This window comes from Schistocerca serialis, chromosome 9 (assembly GCF_023864345.2).
Source record: "Schistocerca serialis cubense isolate TAMUIC-IGC-003099 chromosome 9, iqSchSeri2.2, whole genome shotgun sequence".
Classification (NCBI taxonomy): domain Eukaryota; kingdom Metazoa; phylum Arthropoda; class Insecta; order Orthoptera; family Acrididae; genus Schistocerca; species Schistocerca serialis.
The window spans coordinates 472,670,860-472,697,819 of NC_064646.1; the positions used below are offsets into that span (position 1 = coordinate 472,670,860).

At 38.2% G+C, this 26,960-nt stretch overlaps 1 protein-coding gene across 3 annotated transcripts in view; it reads right to left on the reverse strand.

Annotated features, from left to right (window-relative positions):
- The window catches only part of LOC126418812 (copper-transporting ATPase 1), a 515,583-nt gene that overhangs the window by 230,028 nt on the left and 258,595 nt on the right, over positions 1–26,960 (reverse strand). For all 3 annotated transcript variants that reach the window (XM_050085753.1, XM_050085755.1, XM_050085754.1), the window contains 8 exons: positions 23,098–23,287; positions 19,565–19,744; positions 16,412–16,575; positions 15,733–15,962; positions 15,142–15,331; positions 11,285–11,518; positions 709–849; positions 409–517 (listed from right to left, as the gene is read on the reverse strand). In XM_050085753.1, coding sequence (XP_049941710.1) covers positions 409–517; positions 709–849; positions 11,285–11,518; positions 15,142–15,331; positions 15,733–15,962; positions 16,412–16,575; positions 19,565–19,744; positions 23,098–23,287 — 1,438 coding nt within the window. The remainder of the gene's footprint in view (positions 1–408; positions 518–708; positions 850–11,284; positions 11,519–15,141; positions 15,332–15,732; positions 15,963–16,411; positions 16,576–19,564; positions 19,745–23,097; positions 23,288–26,960) is intronic.

A 26,960-nucleotide genomic window follows, 5' to 3' on the forward strand; every position in this document is an offset into this window, starting at 1 on the left:
TCAACCAGTGTAGATTATATTTTTAAAACAAAATAAAATACTTCCCCCATGTGGGTTTATAAGTGAAATAAATATCATTTTATTCAGAAAATTCCAAATTTTATAATGAGATAAAAATCCAAAAATGTGAAAAAAGATTATTTTCTGTTCTAACTCCCCTTAAGGTAGACTGTGGAGCAGTCTTACTACCTCTAGACTACATTGCATGAGGTTGAGATAGGAGACCATAGGGTGGGTATTTCAGTACATAGTCAGTCATTTTTCTGGAAGACAAATTATTCTTCTGACTTTGTTTTGTAAACCTAGGCTTATGGAGAAAGTTGCTCTAAATACTGAATCTTCTTGCTACTACTTTCATTATATGTTAGTCATTAAACTTTTATTCTCCTAATGTAGTTCACTCCTTACCTGTTTTCTTTGGAACTGGCATTGATTCTCCAGTGATGAGAGATTCATCACACATTGAATGGCCAAATATAACTTTACCATCAACAGGAACTTTAGCACCAGGAACAACCTGTAATAAGGTGACAAATGCGTAAGACAGACCCCAACATCAAAAGCATTTAAATGATGAAACACCAGAGAGAGAGAGAGAGAGAGAGAGAGAGAGAGAGAGAGAGAGAGAATGAATTTGTGTGGACAGTAGATTCTTCTTCAATACCAACATTCTCTGTTTCCAAACACAAATTGAAACACTCATATTACCTTCAAGACATCACCTCGCTGGACTAAGTCAACACTGATCTGCTTCTCTGATAGAATGTTGAAGTCATCTCCAAGTGTCACAAGAAGAGCTTCTGTTGCCTTTAGTGAAAGCAACTTTGACAGAGCCTCTGACGTTTTACCCTGCAAGATAAAGCCATTTTGGCAGCATTATAACCAGTAAAATTTATCACTAAAAGTGTACATAACAACAACAATTTGCAAGTCAGAAACACGATTTATTGTGTATTGTATAACTAAGGTAAGAACATTAAATGCAACATTTTAATGATATATTATAAAATCTGTTAATGCAAAGAGTAGTCTGCCATGTGACTGATACAAATAAGATAGTCAAGACCTTCAAGGAAAAATTTTTGTGGTTGCCTACAGAACCATGATTGTACCCAAGCTTGCACCTCTTTGTCTGAAGCAAATTTACAACTATGAATGTCTTTCTTCAGAGCAATACAAATATGTAAATGCATGGGGAGAGATCAGAACTGTATGGAGGGCGTGTAAAGGCTTCCCAGCGAAACTTCTGCCACATACTCAAAACCATCTTGGCAACATTCATTCTGTCACAAGGTAATGTACACCCACTCATTGTAGACAAGTGAGATAATATTAAGCTGACAGACTGTGAAAGGCCTAGAATGCAAAACAAAAGACACGTAATTGGCTTGAGAATATACAAAAGTTGCTCAAGAACTTGAGAATGTGCAAAAGCTGCTCAAGAACTCAGGAAATGCATATACAACAGAAAGCTGCTGATGTATTGGAGAAAGACGTCCTCATGATGTTTCCGATTATGAGTGCAGGAATAGCTGCACTAATTAGGTGAAGGTTAAAAACATGATGGTAACTCGCAAATTATTTTGGCTTTGAGAAAGTGCATGCACAAAATAGTTTCATATGATGTGTTGTTCAGAGAAGATGGAAGCAAATAGGAGACCTTCTAAAATAATTCAGAAAAAAGCAAAAGCAACTACATGTACCTTCACAAAGCATTCAAAAGAATGTTGTGACATGGTACACAAGTATTTGGTTTCAAAATTACTACAAGTCATTGGTCACAGTATAGAGAGAATTCTCAGAACTTACATTGGTAGAGCAAAAAATGGATGGAAGATGTTATCTCAATTTTTGCAAATAATTTGACAGGTTTAATGCCAAAGACAATTTAGCTTAATTTTCCACAAATGAAGGTCATTACTGTAGAACTCACCACATGGCTGAGAATGAAACAAAATATCTTTGTCCAAACTACCTATATTCAAAATCTTCAAAATCTTGAAGTTCTTTGCCAATTCCTTTGAAATTTTGACACAATATTGCGTTTGAATATGAGTGTGTTTTTATATATCTATTTTTTGAACATTGTTATGAAAAATCTCAATAAGTTCTTGACCAATTTACTTCAAATTTTTACTGTAATAAATGTTTGCAATTGTATATATATTACTGAAATGTTAGCAAACAAGAAGGTTCTGTTTATGACTTACCAGGTTATGATTAGAATACAACTACAGAATCTGAATTTGGAACAACAATAAAAATGCTCAAGCTCAAAGAGGGGGGAGGGGGTGGGGGGGAAGAGGAGATGGATGGAGAGGGGAGGGCAAAATGGACATAGAAAGCAGAAAGGAGGAGATGGACAGAGAGAGGAGGGATGAGGTGTTGGATAGACTGGGGGGAAGGAGGAGAAAATTAAGAAAAAGAGGAGGAGGAGACAGTGGAAACAGGGGGAAGAAGGAAATTAGTATATTTATCTAATTCCCACAGATATTAGAAACATGTGCTTTCTCTATTCTTTCTTTTACATTTAACCAGTCTGAACCACAGCAACATGAGGCTGTGAACAGCTAGTTCAACATAAAAATAGTGTGTGATATGTATTTAGGGTTTTGTAGGGAAAGAATTGCAGCTCATTAAGGATGGATCTACAAACCATGTTTTAATGAAGATTTTAGTCTTCCTTTCTATAGTCCATAATGGACACCTGGCTAAAATGTGATACCTGGAAAATTAATAAGTGTATTTCAATTGTAGAAAAGAAAAGGGAAACAATAAAAAATCCTCATGAGCTACATCTGTGGAAGGCAGAGATAATGAGAGCTCAGAAATGAAAAGAAAGGAGCTTCTTTAGAAACTCTTAAGTTTCAATTTGCAAAGACACTAACTTGTCCTGACATTCCAGAAACTTTTACTATAGTCATTTACTGGTGCATAATCTTGGTATTTTTGACCATAATAGTGAAGAGTATGCAATGTTTATGTGGCTTCAAGGGCTTTCTTTAAAGAGAATCATTCTACACTGAATCACATGTAATCCAACACTTTAGTAAGAAATTGAACAATGACATGAAGGATATTGTAGCATATTCTGACAGAAGTGGTAGACAAAACAGGAATTCCAAAAAGACTATGGAAAGAAGTTAATCTTGCTAGCAAACAGGTATAGTGTTTTCAACAACAGTATTTGACAACAGTCTACCAAATGATGTTGATTTTGCTGTCACTGACAAAATTTAACATTTCTGTGTCTCAACACTGGAATGCGTTCGAGCTTCAGAGTGAATAAGAACAGTGTTTCAGGCGGTGAGAATGCAGGTACCGGCTGTCAGGGTTAAAAGGATTGTTATTCACAGAAGTGAAAGCAGAAGCAAAATGTAAGACCAACTCCACATTTACAGAATTAGTACCAACAACAGAAACATCAGCAGCTTCACAAAAAACAGCCAACTGACAAACACACACATATCCATCCGCACATACACGGACACAAGCAGACATTTGTAAAGGCCAACAAATGTCTGCTTGTGTCTGTGTATGTGTGGATGGATAGGTGTGTGTGTGTGTGTGTGTGTGTGTGTGTGTGTGTGTGTGTGTGTGTGTGTGTGTGTGTGCGCGCGCGCGCGCAAGCGCGCGCGCGAGCGTATACCTGTCCTTTTTTCCCCCTAAGGTAAGTCTTTCCGCTCCCGGGATCGGAATGGCACCTTACCCTCTCCCTTAAAACCCACATCCTTTCGTCTTTCCCTCTCCTTCCCTCTTTCCTGATGAAGCAACCGTTTGTTGTGAAAGCTGAATTTTGTGTGTATGTTTGTGTTTGTTTGTGTGTCTATCGACCTGCCAGCACTTTTGTTTGGTAAGTCATCATCTTTGTTTTTAGATACAATTAAATAATGTTATACACATCAGTCACATAAAACCATTTAAAGAAATGGTAGAGGATACCACAGTTATTGGCAACCAACCAGGAGGTGAAAAGTTACAAAGTGTAAAAAGAAGGAACCTGGAATTGGCGAGCAGCTTAAGGTGCATGATGCACTGTACAGGTTAAGGTCACGTATATGTAAGTTGTATAATTTTTTTTTAATATCATGGAGTTTGTATTTTTTTTCCATTGGGATATTTCTTCTTTTGTGAAATTGTTAATTTTTTGTGTCATTATAACAGATACTGTTTTTTGTGGATTGTGCTTTCTTGGAAGGAGGGAGAGAGTGGTAGAGTAATTTTGTTCTACAGGTGGTGAATACATAAGAACATCCTGTGGAATGTGGATGGTTCTGCTGTTCCTACACGTCTGCAAGGGCAAAGCAGGTCATGTAATCATTGTTCAGCCTCTACAATGGTGTGTGATGTTTTAGAGACAACCAGATGCGTGGCTCACTAGTCATAAATGGACCTAAAAACAACATGGGAAATCAGGGAAAGTAGGAATGAGGTGCATAAGTTGGAGAATGCCTTTTCAGAATTATACAAGAGGCTCAGGGGAATATTTTATTTAGGGAGAGCACCAGGTGTTGCAGTTCACTTACAGTAAATTAGGGTGCAGTTACCACAGTTGGTGCACACAGTTCCTCAATCTAGGAGTCAGTGGAAGAAGGGCTGGGTAAATGCTGGCCAAAAACTTTTAAAGACAATATTTGGAGCAGCACATGAAGAGAAAGTGCAGGACTTAAACAGCACAGTTGTTCTGGTTCAGCAGATGGCAAGTTCCATTAAGGGTGCCACAGAGTGCCACACAATGTGGTTATCGAACTTAGAGCAAGGGGTGTTGAATAACACAGGATTAGTATGGGAATTAGCAGCAGAGGTAACTGGGGATGACAGCAAAATGAGGGAGGTGCTCAATAGCGATTTGGAGAAAATACAGAAGCAATTTAGCACATTAGACAACGAACTGAATGTAGCGAGGTTGTTGCATGGACTAGCATACCAATTTGGGATGCTAGGAGTGAAGTGACAATATTACAGGAGGTGACGTTTCATGCGGTGAATAGGGAACTTAGTCTCATATTGGTTGATGATGATGTCCCATACTCTGAGGAGCTTAGGAGACGAAGCAAGAGACCCACACTGCCAACTAGGCAAGGTCCTAGCGGAGGTGGTTTGCCATTGCCTTCCTCCGACCAGAATGGGGATGAATGATGGTGATGAAGATGACACAACAACACCCAGTCACCTCAAGGTAGGGAAAATCCCTGAGCCCACTGGGCATCAAACCCAGGACCCCGTGCACGGGAAGCGAGAATGCTACCACAAGACCTCGAGCTGCGAACTGTCTCGAACTGGTTACACTGAGGGAATTCATGGCGAGATTGTGGTGGGCACAAAGGCAGTTTCCCACAGAGTTACAGCATAATGCTGAAGTGTTGCAGCGGAATCTGGTGCTGTTCTCCCATACAGCTGGCGTGGAGATGGAAACAAGTGGAGCCAGGGTGCATGTAGTGATCCGTGTACCTGTTGTGGGGAGAAACTCACGAGTTTCACTGCTACAGCATTCACCCGTATCCAGTGAAATGGTGGATACTGGGGAAGTGGGTGCAGGTGAGAACGCAGGAAGTACTGCTAGTCTCGAAGGAGAGGCAGGCTCATGTGGTAATACCATGAGTAGAGTTGGGAAGATGCATGCAAGAAAACATTGTGATTTGTCTGAGTTGCCAAATATGGACTGATATGCGAACATGTGAAGTGAGTTTCTTTCTGGGGGAAGTAAACAGGACGAGTTGTGGGAAGGAGCTTCTGCCAGCCCAAACGTATTTCCATATGATGGGAACACACTGATTATAGTATGCACTCAAGCCAGAAACTGTATGATTGAATTGCTACAAAGGAGTCAGACTGGAAGGGCTGAAAAAACTCTAGCTTTAGGAAAGCAGAATAATTATTAATGGCTCAATTTGTGAGGCAGTTGGGATGGATTTTCGTGTTCCAACTACGCTTAAAGGCTCAACTGTTATGACACTGTCACAGAATATCTCGTATTGGCAAGAAGGATTTCTGAGGGTATTACTCATTCAAAATGTAGTGTATTTAAATGACATACTCAATCCAGACCTTTTGCAGTCTTTGGGCACAGTAATAAAGTCCCAGCAAAGAGGAATTTTGAAGAAACAAATGTGGCAGTATGTACACCAATTCCAGGAAGAACAGGAACACAAAGATTGGTGGAGAGCTTATCAGCCAACAGTTGCAGATTGTTGCTACCAGGCTTTTGTGCACTGTGTTTCTGGATAAGATGCAAGAGACCACAGGCTGTGAATATACCAACCCACCAATTACCGGTAGAATGGTTGACCACCATTGGTCAGTGAAGCAGTTCGTTTAAAGTTCTTTATTAGTGTATAAGTGTATGATAAGTGGTACAGGTAGTAGCAAAGGGTGAGCATAAGTCCTTTATAATGAATTCGTAAGAATTTGCTCAGTAAGTAAATTATTCATGTTAAGGTAATTGAATGGGAGCATGATGTTATAGATTTGGGACAAATCTTCTCAGAAGGGAGGAGGTATGCTGTGCCACGAATAACTGCAGGCATGGATTTGGGGAATTCTTGTAAATTTTGCACAGCTATGGCTGGAAGATAGTATTTAAGGGACCGATTGTCACGCTGGGTGGTAGACAAGGGCAATATTGATATTTAGCAAACGATTCTGCAAGGCAGGTTTACGACACCACTCACAGGCGAGAAGGCACAGCTCCGTGGGCACAGTATACAGGTGTGAAGTAATCAGGGCAGCACAGGACACTGACATGCTGTGAAGAACCCATACATTGAAGTTAAAATAGTGCCTAGTGACCTGTGTGTAGGGACCAAAGCAGGCTAAGGAAAACTGATGATGTAATTATTAATGAGCTCTCCACATGTGCCTTCTACAGGCACTACGTAAGGGACACAGGCATAAGATGTATAGATAAAGTGAGCCCAGAGTCTCAAAAGGGTGGTAGTCATGTCACCATTATGTCCAAGTCTAGAACCAGAGATAATGATGATTGTTTAAGATGCAGGTCACCCATGAAGATCTTCTGGTGATGGATATCAGATGCCAACCAGCTGCTGAAATTACCACCGACCTCCAGTGCCCAGGTGTACCATAGCTATGGCAGGGCGTACCACACCTCAGAGCTGCAATGGCACAAGGAACAAGCGGGTGGCTAGACTCCAATCTCTGGGTGACATCATTCAGCAAGCTGCAAGCTGCAAGCTGCTGGGGCTGGGGCACGACCTTGCAGCCTCCCAGGTGCAGAGTTGTCTGCGGTCACTGACCGAGCTGCCCAGGGCAAACAGCCAGAGCTCCTAAGGCTCACTACAATGACAGCAATCGGTTCTTTCCCTCCAGCACTCTACATGGAGTCCATGAGATGCACTTGAGGTAGCAGCCAGCCCTGTCCCAGGCTACCGGCACAGCAAATATGTGCAGTGACCACTTAGCCATGGCACGAGTAGGATGGCTACGTCTGCAAGGCTGTGCAGCCTGACTCCGACACAGCAAATTCCAGCATCGGCTTTGACACTGACCCTCACATGGACACTGTGTGGCACTATCACCAAGATCAGCAGAAGGCCCACTGGGTACCTTTGATGCAATAGAAACAATGCCAGTGTTTCTCTGCATGGTTTGGCATGAGTCACCTCTCTGTCCCAAACCATACCTATCAGTCATATTGACATATTACAATTCCTAAGCTCAGCAAGTTGTAACAGCAGGGAAGGAAGAGTTGAGAGGAATCTAGACTGTAGATATTAGAGAGTGAGTTCTTCCCCAAATGGCTCACACTGAAGACATAAAATTTAGAAGTGGAGGTCAGACTCCAAAGGGGGATGAAAAACACCAAAAAGAATGAAAGAGGAAAGGCAATGGGAACAAAACCACAAGGAACACAGAAAACCAGGTGGATAGCCAAGTCAACATAAGTAATAACACAGAGAGGGGCAGGATGAGGGAGTGGGGATGGAGCGATAATTGGGTGGGAGGAGCACAGGGAAGGAAAAATTGGCTGCAATAGCTCGAGGCCCCACAGGTGGCATGTGCAAACCCACAAAAGAACTGTGAGCCTGTTGGCGGGTGGGGGATTAAGTGTGAAATTCAATGATCTGTGCACACCTTTCTCCTCAGTAAATCAATAAATGATTGTTGGCATGAAGAAGTACAACATAATACATCATATTTGCATCCTGTCATATAAACTGTAAATATCTTTTAATTTTCAAATTTGTGTCTTTTATACAAAAAGCTGCAATTGTAAACTATGGCCACAAAGATACTGCAAAAACTGTAACCATCTTTTTTATCTATATTAATTTTTGTACATTCATAAGCAGAGAACAAAGATATAGTGTACATTTATGTCTTTTGTGCAAGAAAGAGGATCATATAGACTACCATCACATGAGGCAGTAAGAATGGTAAACATCCTATTGCTTTTAAAACTCCATATTTGTAACAGATAGATAATTTATAATCATCACATTAACTGATGATGTCTCATTCCATCTCCTCGTAATACCCCTTTTCCCATATTAATTTGTATCTATGTACAGAAATGATTAAGAGAATCAATAAAACAATACAATATGAAGGTTACTGGTGGATAGCAAGTAAAACAGTTACAAAGTTAGAAGATTTGTATAGATTACATTCTTCTAATGGTAATTAATTTCAAATATCCATGAGTGATATTTTAGAATAGAAAATGTGGACCTTAATACATGGAAAGAGGATACTATGCCTTCTGCCAGGGAAAAAAGGAAGACCAATTGCAGTGCTGAAAATGGAGAAGTAGGTGTATAGAATAAGAGGGAAATTATGTTTCTGACTTGCGTATTAGTGAAAGTAATATTTAAAAATACTTTTCAAGTCTTTATAAACTGCATAAGCATACATATCTAACTTTCCTTATGTCTGTGAGATTGTTTTGTAAATAAATGCAGGCTATTAAGAAAGAAAGAAAGAAGGATGAAGGGACATCGAACAGATGTGCAGAACTATAGACCTATATCTCTAATGTCGGTCAGTTGTAGAATTTTGGAACACGTATTATGTTCAAGTATAATGACTTTTCTGGAGACTAGAAATCTACTCTGTAGGAATCAGCATGGGTTTTGAAAAAGACGATTGCGTGAAACCCAGCTCACGCTATTCGTACACGAGACTGAGAGGGCCATAGACACGGGTTCCCAGGTAGATGCCGTGTTTCTTGACTTCTGCAAGGTGTTCGATACAGTTCCCCACAGTTGTTAAATGAACAAAGTAAGAGCATATGGACTATCAGACCAATTGTGTGATTGGATTGAAGAGTTCCTAGATAACAGAACACAGCATGTCATTCTCAATGGAGAGAAGTCTTCCGAAGTAAGAGTGATTTCAGGTGTGCCGCAGGGGAGTGTTGTAGGACTGTTGCTATTCACAATATACATAAATGACCTTGTGGATAACATCGGAAGTTCACTGAGGCTTTTTGCGGATGATGCTGTAGTATATCGAGAGGTTGTAACAAAGGAAAATTGCACTGAAATGCAGGAGGATCTGCAATGAATTGACGCATGGTGCAGGGAATGGCAACTGAATCTCAATGTAGACAAGTGTAATGTGCTGCAAATACATAGAAAGAAAGATCCTTTATCATTTAGCTACAATATAGCAGGTCAGCAACTGGGAGCAGTCAATTCCATAAATTATCTGGGAGTAGGCATTAGGAGTGATTTAAAATGGAATGATCGTATGAAGATGATTGTCGGTAAATCAGATGCCAGACTGAGATTCATTGAAAGAATCCTAAGGAAATGCAATCCGAAAACAAAGGAAACAGGTTACAGTACACTTGTTCGCCCACTGCTTGAATATTGCTCACCAGTGTGGGAACCGTACCAGATAGGATTGATAGAAGAGAGAGAGAAGATCCAACGGAGAGCAGCGTGCTTCATTACAGGACGATTTAGTAATTGTGAAAGTGTTACAAAGATGACAGATAAACTCCAGTGGAAGACTTTGCAGGAGAGATGCTCAGTAGCTCGGTACGGGCTTTTGTTGAAGTTTTGAGAACATACCTTCACCGAGGAGTCAAGCAGTATATTGCTCCCTCCTACATATATCTCACAAAGAGACCATGAGGATAAAATCAGAGAGATTAGAACCCACACAGAGGCATACCGACAACCTTTCTTTCCACGAACAATAAGAGACTGGAATAGAAGGGAGAACCGATAGAGGTACTCAAATTACCCTCCGCCACACACCATCAGGTGGCTTGCGGAGTATGGATGTAGATGTAGATGTAAATGTAGATGAACATCCTTTACATGTATGAGTAATGTGAATGCTAAATTACTCATTCCACATCATTACGATTCATCACACAAATGATCCATGGAAAATGTAACTAATTAAAGCTAAAGCTAAAAAACTAACTAAAGCTAAAGCTAAAACTATCATTGAAACTTCCTGGCAGATTATCATTATTATTCATCACTAAAGCATTTTGTTTTCTCTGTGTTTCTGCTGTATCTATAATATCTGTTTAATGTTTATTACCTGTTATTATTAAAACTTTAAAAATGTTTCTTTTTTCTGTATCTAAATTTGCAATCAATTTTGTCTGCTCTGTATAAAACTTACAACATGACATGTCTACTATCACTGTCAAATATTATCTATGAACAAAAATAAACTTAACTGAAACTAATGTCAGAGATTGAAGTTAATGAAGAAGATTAGAGATACAATGCTGAGGATGAAACAGTTCAAGCATTCCTTTTCTTGTGTTACTTGTGTCATGCAACTGACAAAATGGTCTCAGTACCTTAACACATTACACAACCCTCATGGACTTGGTGCACATAATATATTTGGGAATTAATCAGTAAACTCAATGACTATGTACATTTGTTGTAGACATGTTTGAGAACATGACCTGAAGAAGTTTGTGACCATAGTCTTTGCACATGGACTTCCTTTGCTAAATTTTAAGACAAGTGGCTTAATTACTTGATTGTGCAACTGGTCACAGAGGAAATACTCCAAAATATTTAACTTAGATTAAGAAGGTGTCCCAACAAAAACTGTATGTAAATAAATGTAGCCACTGGATTTTCACAATGTCCTAAATGAAACCAGAGAGAGAGAGTGTTTTCTATTTCTAACAGTTGTCTCTTAGTATTACACCACAAACTAATTGGTTCTGTGAATATTATTAATGATTTTTCTGAAAACTAAAACAAAATCCACTACACTGCAACAACAAATCATTATATGCTTGTAGAAATAAACAAACATGCTGTATGAAGCAACTGCTTACCTTTGCTGTGTGCTCCAGCCACCGACCGAGTGATATAAATACAAGCAGCATAGGAGGTGTGTCAAAGAAGGTTTGTGGACTAGCCTTCTGTTGCAGCGCCATGGCAGCTGCCAGCACAGCAACAGAGTATATGTATGATATGGATGTCGCCATCATGATGAGGACGTCCATGTTAGTTGTGCGGTGCCTCAGGGCCTTCCATGCTTGCACGTAAAAGTGCCAGCCTCCAAAGAACTGTGTAGCATCAAGCAATTTCCATCACTCCCTTACATACATTTTAGGAAAGAAGGTAAAAAGCTATACAAAATTAATTAATAGTCACACTTAATAAATTTATTCTAACTACTGAAAAAGACTCTCCCTTGAAATCTTTGGAAATAAGAATACACAGTAGTAAGTATCTTTATAATATCAGCTACCAGCTTACATTAACACTGTCCATATACTGTGATCAGTCTGCTGCTGTTTTGTTATGGAACAGAGTTGCGATTTGGAAGAAGTCCTTCTGTGAAACATAATCTACACTAGTATGGCTTTTGGTGGGAAATTTAGCTCTTTGACTATTAACCTAATGATATTAATTCAAGAATATTTCATATTATTTGTCATTTCTTTTTATTTTTCACTCTTTTGGAAATTTCATGTTTTATAATCAACAACACTTAATATTATCAACTACTAAAACATTTGCAAAATATATCACCAAAAACAAGTAACATAAGTGAACTACTCTTGCTTCTGTTAAAATGCTGGTAGATGAAATGAAAAGATGGTACAGCATTACTGGCTGCAAGACCCTGTCTGGGGTCGTTCGGCCACTTTGTGCAAGTCCTTCTATTGCATGCCGCTTTGGTGACTTCCATTTAAATGAAGATGATGTGAAATGCTTAGGACCCAGAGCAAAGAAAACTTCCGAAACAGCCAGGAATCAAACCACTGTCTATAGGCAATGACCATAACCATTAGATCACAAGCTGCAAACAAAATGTTGGTATTAAAACTATTGGAAGAACGTTATGTAAGCTGTTGGGTGAAAATCTTTTTGGCAGGATGAGACCGAACATTGTTTGGGTGTATTAATGAAAAACTGCAAAAGATTGCAAAAAGAACTAATAAAATGTGGAAGATTCAAGTTAATGACCTGAGACATTTCATTTAGTAGTGTGTGCAAAATTAATTGGAATGCCAGAATTATTTTCGCAAGCACAAATAATGAGATAGACAACTGTGTGAAACATGAGATAGACCACTGACAAATGATAAACATGAGATAAGAAGAAGTAGTAGTATTTATTCATTTTAATGTCAGTTTCATCTCTATTTGTGAGAAAATTTACTGTAATCAATGTCACAGAAGATATTTGTGAACATGGCAAAGTAGTTTTTTTTATTCTTTATTCAACGTAATAAAACAACAGGAAGGTCAGAAAACTTAGAAGACAAATAGCAATGTTCTGACAGAGGTTCTTCTAAGACAGGTTCCAGTCTTCATATGATTAAATATTGACTTTCTGTTTTCCATTCACTCTTCATAGTATTTCATCAGATAATGGTTCTGTGAAGTCATCTTGACACTTCACATAGCTACAAATCAAAATTCTAATATGACAAGTTATTGGTTGGGTTGGGCTGTTTGGGGAAGGAGACCAGACAGAGAGGTCATCAGTCTCATTGGATTGGGGAAGGGTGGGGAAGGAAGTTGGCTGTGCCCTTTCAAAGGAACCATCTCGGCATTTGCCTGGAGTAATTTAGGGAAATCACGGAAAACCTAAATCAGGATGGCCGGATGCAGGATTGAACAGTCATCCTCCCGAATGTGAGTCCAGTGTGTAGCCACTGCGCCACCTTGCTCAGTACGACAAGTTGTCATACAACTTACAAAGACCTTACATAATTTATCAAATGACCAGCAAGTGCACTTCTTCAGTCAGTATCAGCTAAGTGGACTTCTTCAGTCATATTAGCTTAGATATTTCCTTGTGACTTTACGCCAAATACTGAAACAATTGGCTTTGCTCAGTATGCTGTTCCAAATAGAGCAATCTAAAGGCCTACAATCACAGACTGTAACTTGAAGATACACACTGTGGTCACTATTCACTTGGATCTAATTCACTGCTTTCTCATTTCTTGTCATTCCACTCCAGCCATGGCTCATTCACTTCTGATAACTCCCAGTCTCATCTTTCGTCATCACTTGCTGTGCATATCTTCATTTCTTCACCTTTGCCCTCAAAAATTAACTTCAATGCTACATTTTCTCCTAATAACACTTGTAATGCTTCAACTGTGAAGTCTTTTGACAACTTTTTTTTTTTCCTCAGTAGTCATATCACAAGCAGACTACAACTGTTCTTTTCTAACCACGACATTACTGAGACAACATCTATACCATTGGTTATTCCTGCCTTATCTTATTGCTTCCCTCTGTATCTATCCATCTTTCTGATTTTTCAATTTTTAAGCTTTTATTTCAATGCTGTACCTTCATTCTGCCATCTCCTCAGTCTACATTGTATACTGGAAAAGGACAATAATTGTGCACAAAGAAAAAAGTGAAAACCATAACGGTTCAAAAATAGCATTTTGTTACTTCCCATTTCTTCTCACTGTGATTCTCCTGACTTACAGGCTCACTCTAAAATAGTATTTGAAATGCAACACTTTATGACTGGATATTCAACTGACATTTTTACCTTCTTCCCTTCCCATATTCTTCAATGTACTTTTTTTTGGAGGTGGTGACAGTAACCCAGTGACATGGTTCGAAGAAATATGTACACTGTGTCAGCCAAATCCAACATTAGTACCCTTTTAGGGTACTCTTTTCACAATGGGTCTGATGGGTCAAGTAATGTTGTTTTTATCTGAACATCAATGCACTCCCTTCCATACATGGTTGTGTGTGTGTGTGTGTGTGTGTGTGTGTGTGTGTGTGTGTGTGCGCGCATTTGTTCTACATATACGATGAACCTAGTTAATTATAATCATTATGAAACTTCCTGACAGATTAAAACTGGTTGCCAGACTGACTCTAACCGGGACCTATGTTTTTTGTGGGTAAGTGCTTTACTGACAGTTATTGGAACAAGATTCACAACCTGTCCTCACAGCTTTACTTCCTTCAGTACAACTATTACATTCCAAACTTCACAGAGGTTCTCCTGTGCAACTTACAGGACTAGCACTCCTGAAGGAAAGGATATTGTGAAGACATGGCTCAGCCACAACCTGGAGGATCGTTTCCAGAATTAATCTTTCACTCTGGGGTAGAGTGTGGACAAATACAAAACTTACTGCCACATTAAAGCCATGTGTCAAACCAGGACTAACACAGGACCTTTGTCTGTGTTTGAGTCTGGTCTGGCACACAGTTTTGATCTGCCAGGAGATTTCACATCTGAGCACATTCCACTGCACAGTGCAAGATTTTTTCTGGATATAATCATTAAGTTTGAGATTCAACCTATATATACTACAGATGGGGAAAAAATGTAATTTCAGAAATAGTTATAGGATAACATCCTACACACTGGACATTATACACCATTATTTGCAATAGACCAGACAGAGGCTAATGAATAAAACCTTCCGTCATATTTAATATATAAACACACTTGTCTTCAAGGCATGTGCAAGGTTATTCTTTGCTTAAGTCTATATAACAACATCTGATGCCAAATAACAGAAATTTGGCTACCATACTTCGTGTCTTAAAACAGTTCACTTCACACTTTTTTTACCAATGATTCCAATAATGTTTTTATTAAAATACTCTGGCTTACTGTTCTAATAATCAACAGTTCAACTAAATTCTAAGGCATACTGACTGAAAAGTAATCAGGAAGTCTACTAACCATGACTGGAGTAGAGAGAAGGAACAGCAGCAGATTCTCCATTGAAAGCCCTGGAACTACGCAGCACATGTCTTCGTGAGTCATGTGCCCCACCGACATTTGTATCATGAAATATGCCATCACTATCATGCACGGGCCACCAAAAATAAGAGATACGAAGAAAGCATTCCGCCACTTGGTGATTTCTTCTCTGTAACAGTATGAGAAATTCTGTTATGTATAACTCAGCAAGCATGGTCTAGTTCATTACCCTAGTGAAAAATCACAAATGTTTTGCTAGTCGTTAGACTTGCAGGCTAATCTAAGAGATACGGAAGACATTCACCAAGACAAAAACGCACTAAAATTACGTCCTTTGTCATGAAAGACAGTAGCAAGGAGAAAAGAAAATATACAGAAAAAGCACAGAATACAAGAATAAGGGAGAGGTCAGCTAAATACACCAGTTAGTATGTCTGTACTAAGTGTGAAGATTAGATATCCTCACTGCAAATTTTAAACATGTAGACATCGTCTTGGGAAAAAATTACATATCCAACACCGTAGCTGTTATAACATTAACAACATTTAATTAACCAATGCAAGCATCACCTGTGGTTGAGGTAGCCCTTAGCATCTTTGTCCTTAGAAGTGAGCAGTCTTGCAGTAAAACCTAGACGTTCAATGGCTTCGGCAATGTCTCTTGGGCCGGTAAGTTCCGAGTCATAGTAAAAACGTCCTCTTTTCGTAGTTAGTGCAACAGATGCAGAACTCACACCTTTCAGTTTTTTCACAGAGTTTTCTATTTTATTCACACATGATGAGCAGGTCATTCCTAAAATCTGGAAAAAGAATATATTTACTCTGGACATAGTGTGTTCCACATTTTTAAACATAATCACTTCATGATGTTATACATTCATACATTCACACACACAGGACAATTCCTTCAGTCGATCTCATCAAGAATGAGAAACTTCATAGATGCTGAATGATTCAGGAAACACATTAGAAGATATTATCAGCTACCTCACTATCCTATCAACAAAATCATTACTACTACTCTCACTGCGTGAAAGCTGCACGTAAATATACCACTACTACTTGTTTTACAGTTCTGGAGGTCTTATACTCTTTATAAACTAATACTTATCCATTCTTTTATGAAAATTTAAGCTTAGCAGTAATCTATTTGATGCCAGTGAAAGCTAAATAATGATCTACCAAGCAATTCACAACACATTATAGCTCTGTTTCCATTTCTGTCATATTATGTATGAAAAAAAATTACCTCTAATTCAACTTGTCCTTCTCCAGTTCCTGGCTCTTGGATAACTTCTGCTGGAAACCCAAGTTCACTTATAGATGCAGCTATGTCCAGAGGGTTTATAACCTGTGGATCATACTTCACTTCTGCCTTAGCTGCCAGTAACGCAACCAAAATTCCATGTATACCTGAAATTAGAGATTATGGTGTTAGATAAATATCTAGATGAGAATAAATAATGTGATATATTAGGCATACACAAGAATATTGCAATATTTTCTACTGCAGTCCCAAATTTTAAAATCATTCAATAAGTCAGTTCCTTTTCTAAAAGTCTTGAACATGTGGACAGCAAAGGGGAAAGGAGATTAAAGAAGTGCAGTTTTATATTAGCTTGAGACGTCAATGTAGAATTTAAATGTGACAAAACACACAATAAAATATTTGAAAGTCCAATCAACACCAAGAATGGCATGAATGAGTAACTAGACTCTGCTGTCAAAAATTCATGTGCATTTGTAGAAAATAATCTCGAACTAGCAACTTTCCCCAGTTTCGCATGGATAGAACTAAGTATCTATAGATGGACGATTTGTCTAGCTTAGAGGTAATAAGTTGTATACACAAAAATTCCTTGTGAATCAGTGTATTAGTAAAAACCACATCGAATTCCTTACAGTAGTTACCAAACTACTGCTACTGCTTTGCTGACTGTGGGTTTAAAGAGACTAAACATCAGGCTTCTATTCACCCCCACCCCCCAGGACAGAAGCACTGTACCTCATCCGTCGGCATCTATAGTAAATTGTATGTGCAAGTTAATCTGAAGTAGAATGTGGGTACCAGCTCAATAGTCACCTAGTGGAATGTGAAAAACCCCTACAAACCATATCCATGTTGGCCAGCATACTGGCCTTCGTCATTAATCCACAGGACAGATTCAAATTGGAACTGTGTGCTTCCTGGGTGCTTTAATGTGCACGGCTTTCTGGGCAGGAAGCTCCTGAGGTTAGTTTTCACATACAGACAGAAAAGTGTTATCGACAGGTGGTCTCAAATGATTCCATAACAGTAGATTTCCAGAAAGCTTTCGATACAGTCCCTCACAAGAGACTTCTAATCAAATTGTATGCCTGTGGAGCATCGTCTCAGTTGTGCAAACGAATTCATGATTTCCTGTCAGAAAGGTCACAGTTTGTAGTAACTGATCGAGTAAAACAGAAGTGATATCTGATGTTCCTCAAGGAATTCTCACAGGTCCTTTGCTCTTCCTAATCTATACAATTGATTTAGGAAACAATATGAGCAGTTCTCATAGATTTACTGTCTTCCTCTGTCAAGTCAAGTCATCAGAAGATCAAAACCAGTTGCAAAATGTTTTAGACAAGCTACCTGTATGGTGCAAAAAATGGCAAGTGATTCTAAATAATAAGTGTGATATCATCCATATGAGTGCTAAAAGTAATCCATTAAATTATGGTTACACAATAAATCAGACAAATTTAAAGGCTTCAATTACAACTTAAAATCTAGGAATTACAATTATAAACAACTTAAACTGGAACAATCACATAGATAACATTGTGGGGAAGGCAAACCAAAGGCTGCATTTTATTGGAAGAACCATTAGAAAGTGCAATAAATCCACTGAAAGAATCGTCACACAACATTTGTCCATCCTCTATGTTACTATTGCTGCATGGTGTGGGATCCCTACCAGATAAGATTGATGGAAGATACTGAAAAAGTTCAGACATGGGCAGCTAATTTTGCATTATCGCAGAGAGAGTGTCACTGATGTGAAACACAAGTTGAGGTGGTAACCACTGAAACAAATTCATTTTTTGTTGTAGCGAGATCTTTTTGTGAAATTTCAATTACTAACTTTCTCCTCTGAATGTGAAATATTTTATTGACACCCGACTGCACAGGGAGAAATTATCATTGTAATAAAATACGAGAAATCACAGCTTGTGCAGAAAGATATAAATGTTTATTTTTCCTGCATACTGTACAGGTGTGAAACGGTAGAGAAACAGTCTGGAGGAAGTTCGGTGAACCCTCTGCCAGGTACTTAAGCATGAGTTGCAGAGTAGTCATGTAAACTTAAATTAAAAAACATGCTGCAGGACTTTACTTTAAAAATATGTATAATATTAACCTTTGTGACCTGCAAAAAAGCTAATACAAAATTTTGTTTAATAGCTAGAGACGATGGACAATAAACAAAGCAGATAAAACACTTTATGTGACATTTAAACAATAACACTTCTTTCATTTCAGCCAAAATATTGTTATTTAATATTCCCTTGGCATTGAGAAACTGGATACAGCAATTATTTTGGATTTTGCACAAGGGTGAAAGACAATGGAATGGGAAATAAATATTTCCTACATCTTTTTCATAAAGACATAATTTGCTGTGCAGATAAAATTACATTTGCATACAGTACTTTTGATATTTGTTTGCAATTACATATTAAGAAATTAGGTAATAATTTTAGACTTAATACAGAAAGCATTTTCACTTGTTTCTAATGAATATTTATCTTCATATCATGAAGAGCTGTCAACAAGGATCTTTAGTAGTGCTCAGTGCACAGTTTTGGTATTTTTATATTTCCATCTTATTTTCTGTTACTGCTAACAATACAATCAAAATTAATGTAGGTGCAATACAGCGATAACATGTTTTGGACAATAATTGCAATAGAGTAGCTATGACCTCTATAAAACCACATGAATAGTTCTGTGATGAGAAAAGACAGAAACACAACCACAACAACCAGTTCAAGAGTTTGGTCAAGATACTGTAGAATGTCATAGTTCTTAAATGGCACTGAGTTCAGATGATGATTATTATGACGATGATAATGCCATAGTGTTTTAACTATCAATATTTAAGTAAAAATAAAATCGCATACAAATGCATCTGTTACTGTACGTTATATGCTGTGACATACACAAGCACTTCTTGTTACTCTAGCCTGAAATAATATCTAATCTCACATGATAAATAATTTCAGTTCCCTCTACTTACTTAGTATCAAAGATGGAACTTTGTCCACATTCAGTTATAGAGGCCAGGAAATTGAGAGAAACAGTGTGTTACCAGGAAGCATTTTAAATAACTGTACAGATATCCAAAGAATGGAAGGAAAATAGTAATTGCAGTACCATATACTTTCCGGCAGTGTTTCTCAATAGCTGACACACAAGAAGCACACGTCATCCCCTTGATGTGTAAAAAGCATTTGCTCAGATTATCATCAGTATGTTCTCCATGAAGTACAGATCCATTCTCCAGATCTGTGTCCAGTTTTCTTTTTGCGGTAGCAGGAGTTGTGTTATGTGAATCTGAAAGAAAAATGATGATACACTATTATTATCATCACCACCACCACCACCACCACCACCACCACCTACTACTACTACTACTACTACTACTGAGTGTATGAAATCCAACTTTTTGGTCAATACATCGTGTATCACTGTAAACTAATCGCAAATTGGCATGCAATAATTCAATAATGTTGATAAGGTGACAACTGTTTGACATAAATAATCCATAAATAACAAACAGAATCTGTCGGCTTACAAAAATGAGGCAACAATTTTTAAAACTTAAAAAGGAAAGTCTGTGCAGCTGTGTAAGCAGTTGGAAATACTAACTAGTCTCACAGTACATCCACTCACTGATAACATTTGTTCATAACAATTAATTTGCCTTTGAATGTAGCTTGCATGTTCCCAAATACAAACTAGAAAGAAACAATACATATGCAGACCTCTCTAGAGACCAATTTTGACCTAGAAGCAATAAAAACTGTACACTCTGCCTTTATTGTTGGATGTAAAAATGGATGACACATAGCCATAGTCTTTCAAAATGCAAACTGAAGTTGTTTTTTCCTAACACCACATTCTGTACTATAAACAAATTATTTCAGGCAAAGAAGGAGTCACATTATGAAACTGTAAATGGCTAGCGTGTAGCCACATAAATTTTATTTCAGAAATGTGAGCTACTTTAGTTCACATTGCATACTCCATGTTATAATGATTATCATGGTCAACAGAATATGCAATTAAACAAACAAACATGATTTCTGTGTGGAATTTCCTAACACTGTTCACAAGTGTTATGAATAATAATGCAGGGACACATTAAAAACCCTGATAGTGATTTGCTTTAGATATAGTTAAGAGCATAAATCAGTTAAGAAAACAAACTTCAAAGATAATATATATCCCATGAGACTGACTGTCACTGTACATCTATGCCGATGACCAGGCTTTGGATTTTTAGGAGCACACCCTATTTCTTAGACTGAATTAAAGTTGTTCAGAAAGAAATCACAGTTTAAGATTTTGTTTCCAGCTGCAAAAAGACACATTTTTTTTTTACACACCTTTCTCCATTTGCTGGGACCTTTATACCTTTTTCCCCCAACCATTCCCATAACCCCTTCTCTCCTTTTTTCTTTCATGTTTCATTCCAATTTATTCTATAAGATTTCTAGTCAATATAAAATATTTAACTTTCAATTAATGTCTCCTCAGCTCACTACGTATGTGCGAATAGGAACCCTACCTCTTTCAGTAAATGCTGTGTGTGAGTTTAAGGCACACCTGCAACAGTGGAATATAATTGTGTGTTCGACAAAACCTCTTTCTCTTGCTTTACCACTATAAAGTAGCCCACAATAATGCAAATGACAATGAGTGATTCTATCCCACCAGAATCAATAGCCTGCTGTTCACGAATGTGAGTTCGTTATAGTAAGAGACGTCACCTGTTCATATAGAAGTGGTGGCTGGTTATGCAGAGGCAGCAGTAACTGCACCTGCATAGTTGTGAGAAGTGAGACAGCATTCTGCTTTATGCTACTAGGAATCACTGAGACTGCAGTTCCAGCATGAATGAGAACATTGTAATGGTGTTATAAATGAGTGTGGACAGCAAGTGAGTGAGCGGGAGCAGGAGTGTTGTGTGACAGTCGCACTGAGTTAGCAAGTGAACTGGTGTTCACACTCTGTTACAATTACTAAGCGAGTGTACTACTAAATTTTACCATGCCAAGGTACTCAGTGCCGGACTTATTGTTCTGACTCAGGAATTCAAACAAGATTTCATAGACAGTGATGGAACCGTTATGTGATGTATATTTGCAATTCAGGAATTTTGTTAGATGAAAAACACCACTGAGATCACATCAAACAATACATTTCCAACTCTAAGCATCAAACGAATAACACTCTTCAAACAAACAAATTGCAGCAACTTCTATTATCAAATGCACTTGAACAGAGTTCTTCAAAATGTCAAAATTTGAAGACTTAAACAGTAATTTGTGTGCAGCTCTTACACAAGCACAAATTCCACTCAATAAGGTGAACCACACAGCCTTCAAGGCATTTCTTGAAAAATACACAAAGATGTCAATGCCTGATGAAAGTACTTTAAGAAAAAACTACATGGCACCTGTTCACCAAGAAACCATGCAAAGAATCAAGGAGAAAGAGTGTGATTGCGATATGAGAAGCATTGTGGTTGAAACCATAGACTCAATGGAATGGTACGTTTTCAAAATTTTAGTTTTTCCCTTAGCAGGGGACAAAGTTAAGCCTATGTTGTTCAAAAAGTAAGAGCTGCAGAAAGCCAGTGCCAGTGCAGTAATGCAATCAATTAAGGACTTCTGCAAAAACTCCAGCTTACTGGTGTCGAGTTTGAAAAATTACTTCTTGTGTTTATGCACCAGGATCCATACATGGTTTAAGCTGTTAATTTCCTAAATTGAAGTATGCCCTTCACAGGGTTTGCGAATCCATAAGGAATGAATACGACATTGTAAATCAATTCATCTCTGCCCTGAAGAAGACTCTACTGAAAACTCCAAGTCATGTTGTTGCATACAAAGAGATCACTGGCCTGCCCCTTCCAAATTTCCTGGTCATTACTCCTGGGGTATCTTGGACTGAGTGTGCTGCTATGTTGTGTGAGAATTTTGACAAAATCAGAGAGTTTGTTCTTTCTTTGGATCAAGTGCAGTTCCCAACGTACAGCAACTTCTGTCAACAGAGGAAATACATAATTTGCAGAGACAACTATATTGTGTCCATAGTTCCAAGTATGACTGCAGCTATTAAACAATCGGAAGTATAATGTCTGGAAAAGGAAAAACAATGGGATATTCTTACTTTCATGAGGGAGCAGTTCGATGGCTTTGCCAAAGACAAACTTGAGTCTAGTCTTCAGGAGAATCCAGGCATTGAGGAATTCACCACATCTGTAGGTTGCCATTCCAAACAAATACAAGTTTTGACCCACTGGTTTCTTTGGATGTCAAAAGAAGCTTTAGCATCTATAAAGATACTGTCCCCTAACAGAAACAGACTTACTTTTAAAATTGTAGAGATGTTTAACATCTTTAAGTACAATAGCTTCATGTTTTTTCCTTCTTTTGATGAGCGATAATTTGATGTTGTTGTTTGTCATTCAATAAACTAGAATAGAGGAAAGAGAAAGCATTGATTTAGTTGAATAAACTAGCACCTTTTGCTCTTTTTCTACGTTATTTGAGCACCTTTTCCCTTCCTTTTTTTCATTTGAAATTCACACCTAAAAAACATAGCCCTGCTGATTACAAATGATTACAAACATGCCTCATGTCACATTTGCACCTCCTACACTCCTTTGGTGGCTTTACCTGTAGCTGTGGTTGTAGCTGCAGCTCTCATGACATCAGTACCATCACCACCGCCCCCACCACCGCCTGGTGCAGCATCTCCAGGTAACCATGCATCAAAGCCTGCATCCGAGATAGCATCACGTAGCTCATACGGGTTCGTCAGTGCTGGGTTGTACCAGATGTAGCCCATCTTCTCTTCCAACACAACCTGTTGCAAGAGATAGCTGGGAGCTGGTCATACAAATACTGACTTAAAAAAACACTTTAACGTTTTCATTTTCAACAAAGCTAATGTTGCTGTTGTTTGTCTCCTTCCACTACATAATATTATGGGTTATGGGGCATAAGATATTAACATTATGGTATATCAGCTAAATAAATTATATAAAATTTTAAAATTTGTTGGACACTCAAACCAATTTGACTTTTTTCTGTCATTTCACAGCTTAGATAGAGCAACACAATAGACATTATTTCTAAAATGTGTGTAATAATGAATGAGAAACATCTTCCTGCTGTCTGTGAGCCATCACTATTGACAATTTTTGTACGGATATATGGGTCTACAGATACACAAGAATACCTACAAAATAAAATACAAAGTCCTCGAAAATTGGAAAATGGTTGTCCAATACTTTCTAATGGGTTGTCTTCTGTGCTCCTGACTCTTTAGGACTAAATTTGAAAGACAGTGTGCCTCCACAGGGCTTCAATATGGTAGGTCTATGCCATTCTTACTGGCAAATAACTCCAATTATAAAATTATTGTATATTTGCATCCATACTAATTGTTCTACTTATTAGGTTGAATATGGGAAAGGAAAAATTGAATAGAGAATCTATGTCTCTTCCACATGAATGAAATGAACAAACATGATGTAGAATAAGAATACTTATGCAGGATGAGAATCCCAATTTGTATCAAGGACTATTCTGAAAGAGTTGGTTAGGAACACAAGTTTGTAGCTTTGTTAGAGAGAGAGAGAGAGAGAGAGAGAGAGAGAGAGAGAGAAGGGGGGCTGTGTGTATTTTTATGTTTCTTGGAATTTGTCACCTTTATTGGCAAAGTGAATGGATTCAAATTCATGCCTTACTGTAATATATTTAGTCCAAAGATAATTTTGGAACATTTTCATATTATCCATCTTATGGATTAGAGGTAGCAGTAATTAAGTCAATAGCAGTCATTCCAAATGAATCATGTCACCCATTATGTTTAGTGCACATGGTGGCATACATACCAGTAAGTACAGAGAAGAGAATAAAAATTAATGAGTTACAAATTATCACTTAGATAGCAGTGAACAACAGTTATAAAATAAATATGGAAAATGACTTATGAGGGTGTGGAAAATGGTAGAAGCACAATAATCCAAGGATAAAAGAATTGTCACTGCACCATACTACGTAAAATCTCATAGAAATTGGCTAATATGAGGTTAGTTTGACAAGTCTGACAAATTTCCATGAAAGACTGGAATGTTTTTGCTGCACATTCATGGTTGGTAAGCTTGATTATTCCAAGGATTATGGGTAGAATTTCAACAATGTGCAGCATACCCTTCATTGATGACAGCCATCTGAATTAGTGAATGTGTCAACTGGGATTAAAAATGGAGGATACAGTGTTTCGTGGCGATACTGAACATTTTCGTTTTAAGGGTTGCAACAACTGGACTTATCAAAATACAATTGGATGAAATTCACGCAGACTCTGCACCATTATTGAAGACTATTTACTTCTTGATTAATGAATTTGAAGACGATCAGGTAAGTACTGATTATGAAGTGCACTCTGGCCATCCAACTGAGGTCCACAAAAAGAAACCATTGACAAATTCCACGATACTGTGTGCAAGACCATTGCTATTCACAATATATATAAATGATGATGTGGATAACATTGAAAGTTCACCGAGGCTTTTTTCGGATGATGCTGTAGTATATCGAGAGGTTGTAACAATGGAAAATTGTACTGAAATGCAGGAGAATCTGCAATGAATTGATGCATGGTGCAGGGAATGGCAATTGAATCTCAATGTAGACAAGTGTAATGTGCTGCAAATACATAGAAAGAAAGATCCTTTATGATTTAGCTACAATATAGCAGGTCAGCAACTGGAAGCAGTTCCATAAATTATCTGGAAGTAGGCAATAGGAGTGACTTAAAATTGAATGACCATATAAAATTAATCGTCAGTAAAGCAGATGCCAGACTGAGATTCATTGGAAGAATCCTAAGGAAATGCAACCAGAAAACAAAGGAAGTAGGTAGGTTACACTAAACTCGTTTGCCCACTGCTTGAATATTGCTCACTGAAGTGGGATCCATACCAGATAGGGTTGATAGAAGAGATAGAGAAGATCCAACGGAGCTTCGTTACAGGATCATTTAGTAATCGTGAAAGCGTTACCGAGACTCCAGTGGCAGACTCTGAAAGAGACGCTCAGTAGCTCAGTATGGGCTTTTGTTGAAGTTTCGTGAACGTACCTTCACTGAGGAGTCAAGCAGTATATTCCTCCCTCACATGTATATCTCACAAAGAGACCATGGGGATAAAATCAGAGAGATTAGAGCCCACACAGAGGCATACCGACGATCCTTCTTTCCACGAACAATATGAGACTGCAATAGAAGGGACAGCCGATAGAGGTACTCAAGGTACCTTCCGCCACACACTGTCAGATGGCTTGTGGAGAATGGATGTAGATGCAGATGAATAAATTTCGTAAGATTCCTGAGACTATAGGCATCTCAACTGAGTAAGCACATAATGTAATGCACACAAAATTATCTATGAAGAAGCTGTGTGCAAGGTGGGTGCAGTAACTGCTCAGAGTAGGACCAGAAGCACATTCGGCATACCACTTCAACAAAATGTCTGGTGACATTTAATCATGATGTGCTAGACTTTTTGTGCAGATTTGTGAATGTTCATGAAACCTGGATCCATCATTTCACGCCAGAGTCAAAATGGCAGTCAAAACAATGGACAAAGGCTGATGAAAGTGCAATGAAGAAGGCAAAGGGCATTTTGACATCTGGTAAGGTGATTGCCACTGTTTCTTGAGATCCCCTAGGAATAATCCCCAGACACTACTTTGAAAAAGACAAAATCATAACTGGAGCCTATTATGCTTCATTGTCCAATCATCTCAAACTTCCCTACACTGAAAAAAGATCAAGATTGGCAAACAAAAAAGTGCTCTTTCACCAGGATACTGCATCACCCTACACACTAACAATAGTAATGGTGAAACTGCATGAATTGGGCTATTCAGTAGACTTAGCCTCAAGTAACTTCTTCTATGTTCCCTAACTTGGAACGTTGGCTTGATGGGAGGAAATTTTTGTTAAACAAGGAAGTGATAGTTGCAGTTCAGTATTTTGCAGAGTTTGATAGAACCTATTGTTCCAGGGGGATGGAAAAGCTAGAGGAAAACTGGACCAAGTGTACATCTCACAAAGGAGACTGCTGAGAAGCAAGGAGGTTGTTTAGAAAACAAACTTTTTTTTTTGCTTTTTTACCAGACTTATCAAATCAACTTCATATATACAAACCTTACACCATAAAGTTCGCATTCCAAGTGAGAGACTTGAGATATGCAGCTTAAAATGTGACGACATGAAGAGAATGAATAAATTGGAACAAGCAGCGGTTTGTAAGACAGAATTTCCGTCAAGTGATGAAAGATACATTGGGCAGACATGGCGCATTTTTCAATAAGATATAAAGAAAATATATATGCTTTTATGCTAGGAAATTATGGCAAATCAGTAGTGGGGAAGTGTGTGTGTGTGTGTGTGTGTGTGTGTGTGTGTGTGTGTGTGTGTGTGTGTGTGTGTGTGTGTGTGTGTGTAAAAAAAAGATGGGAAGCCC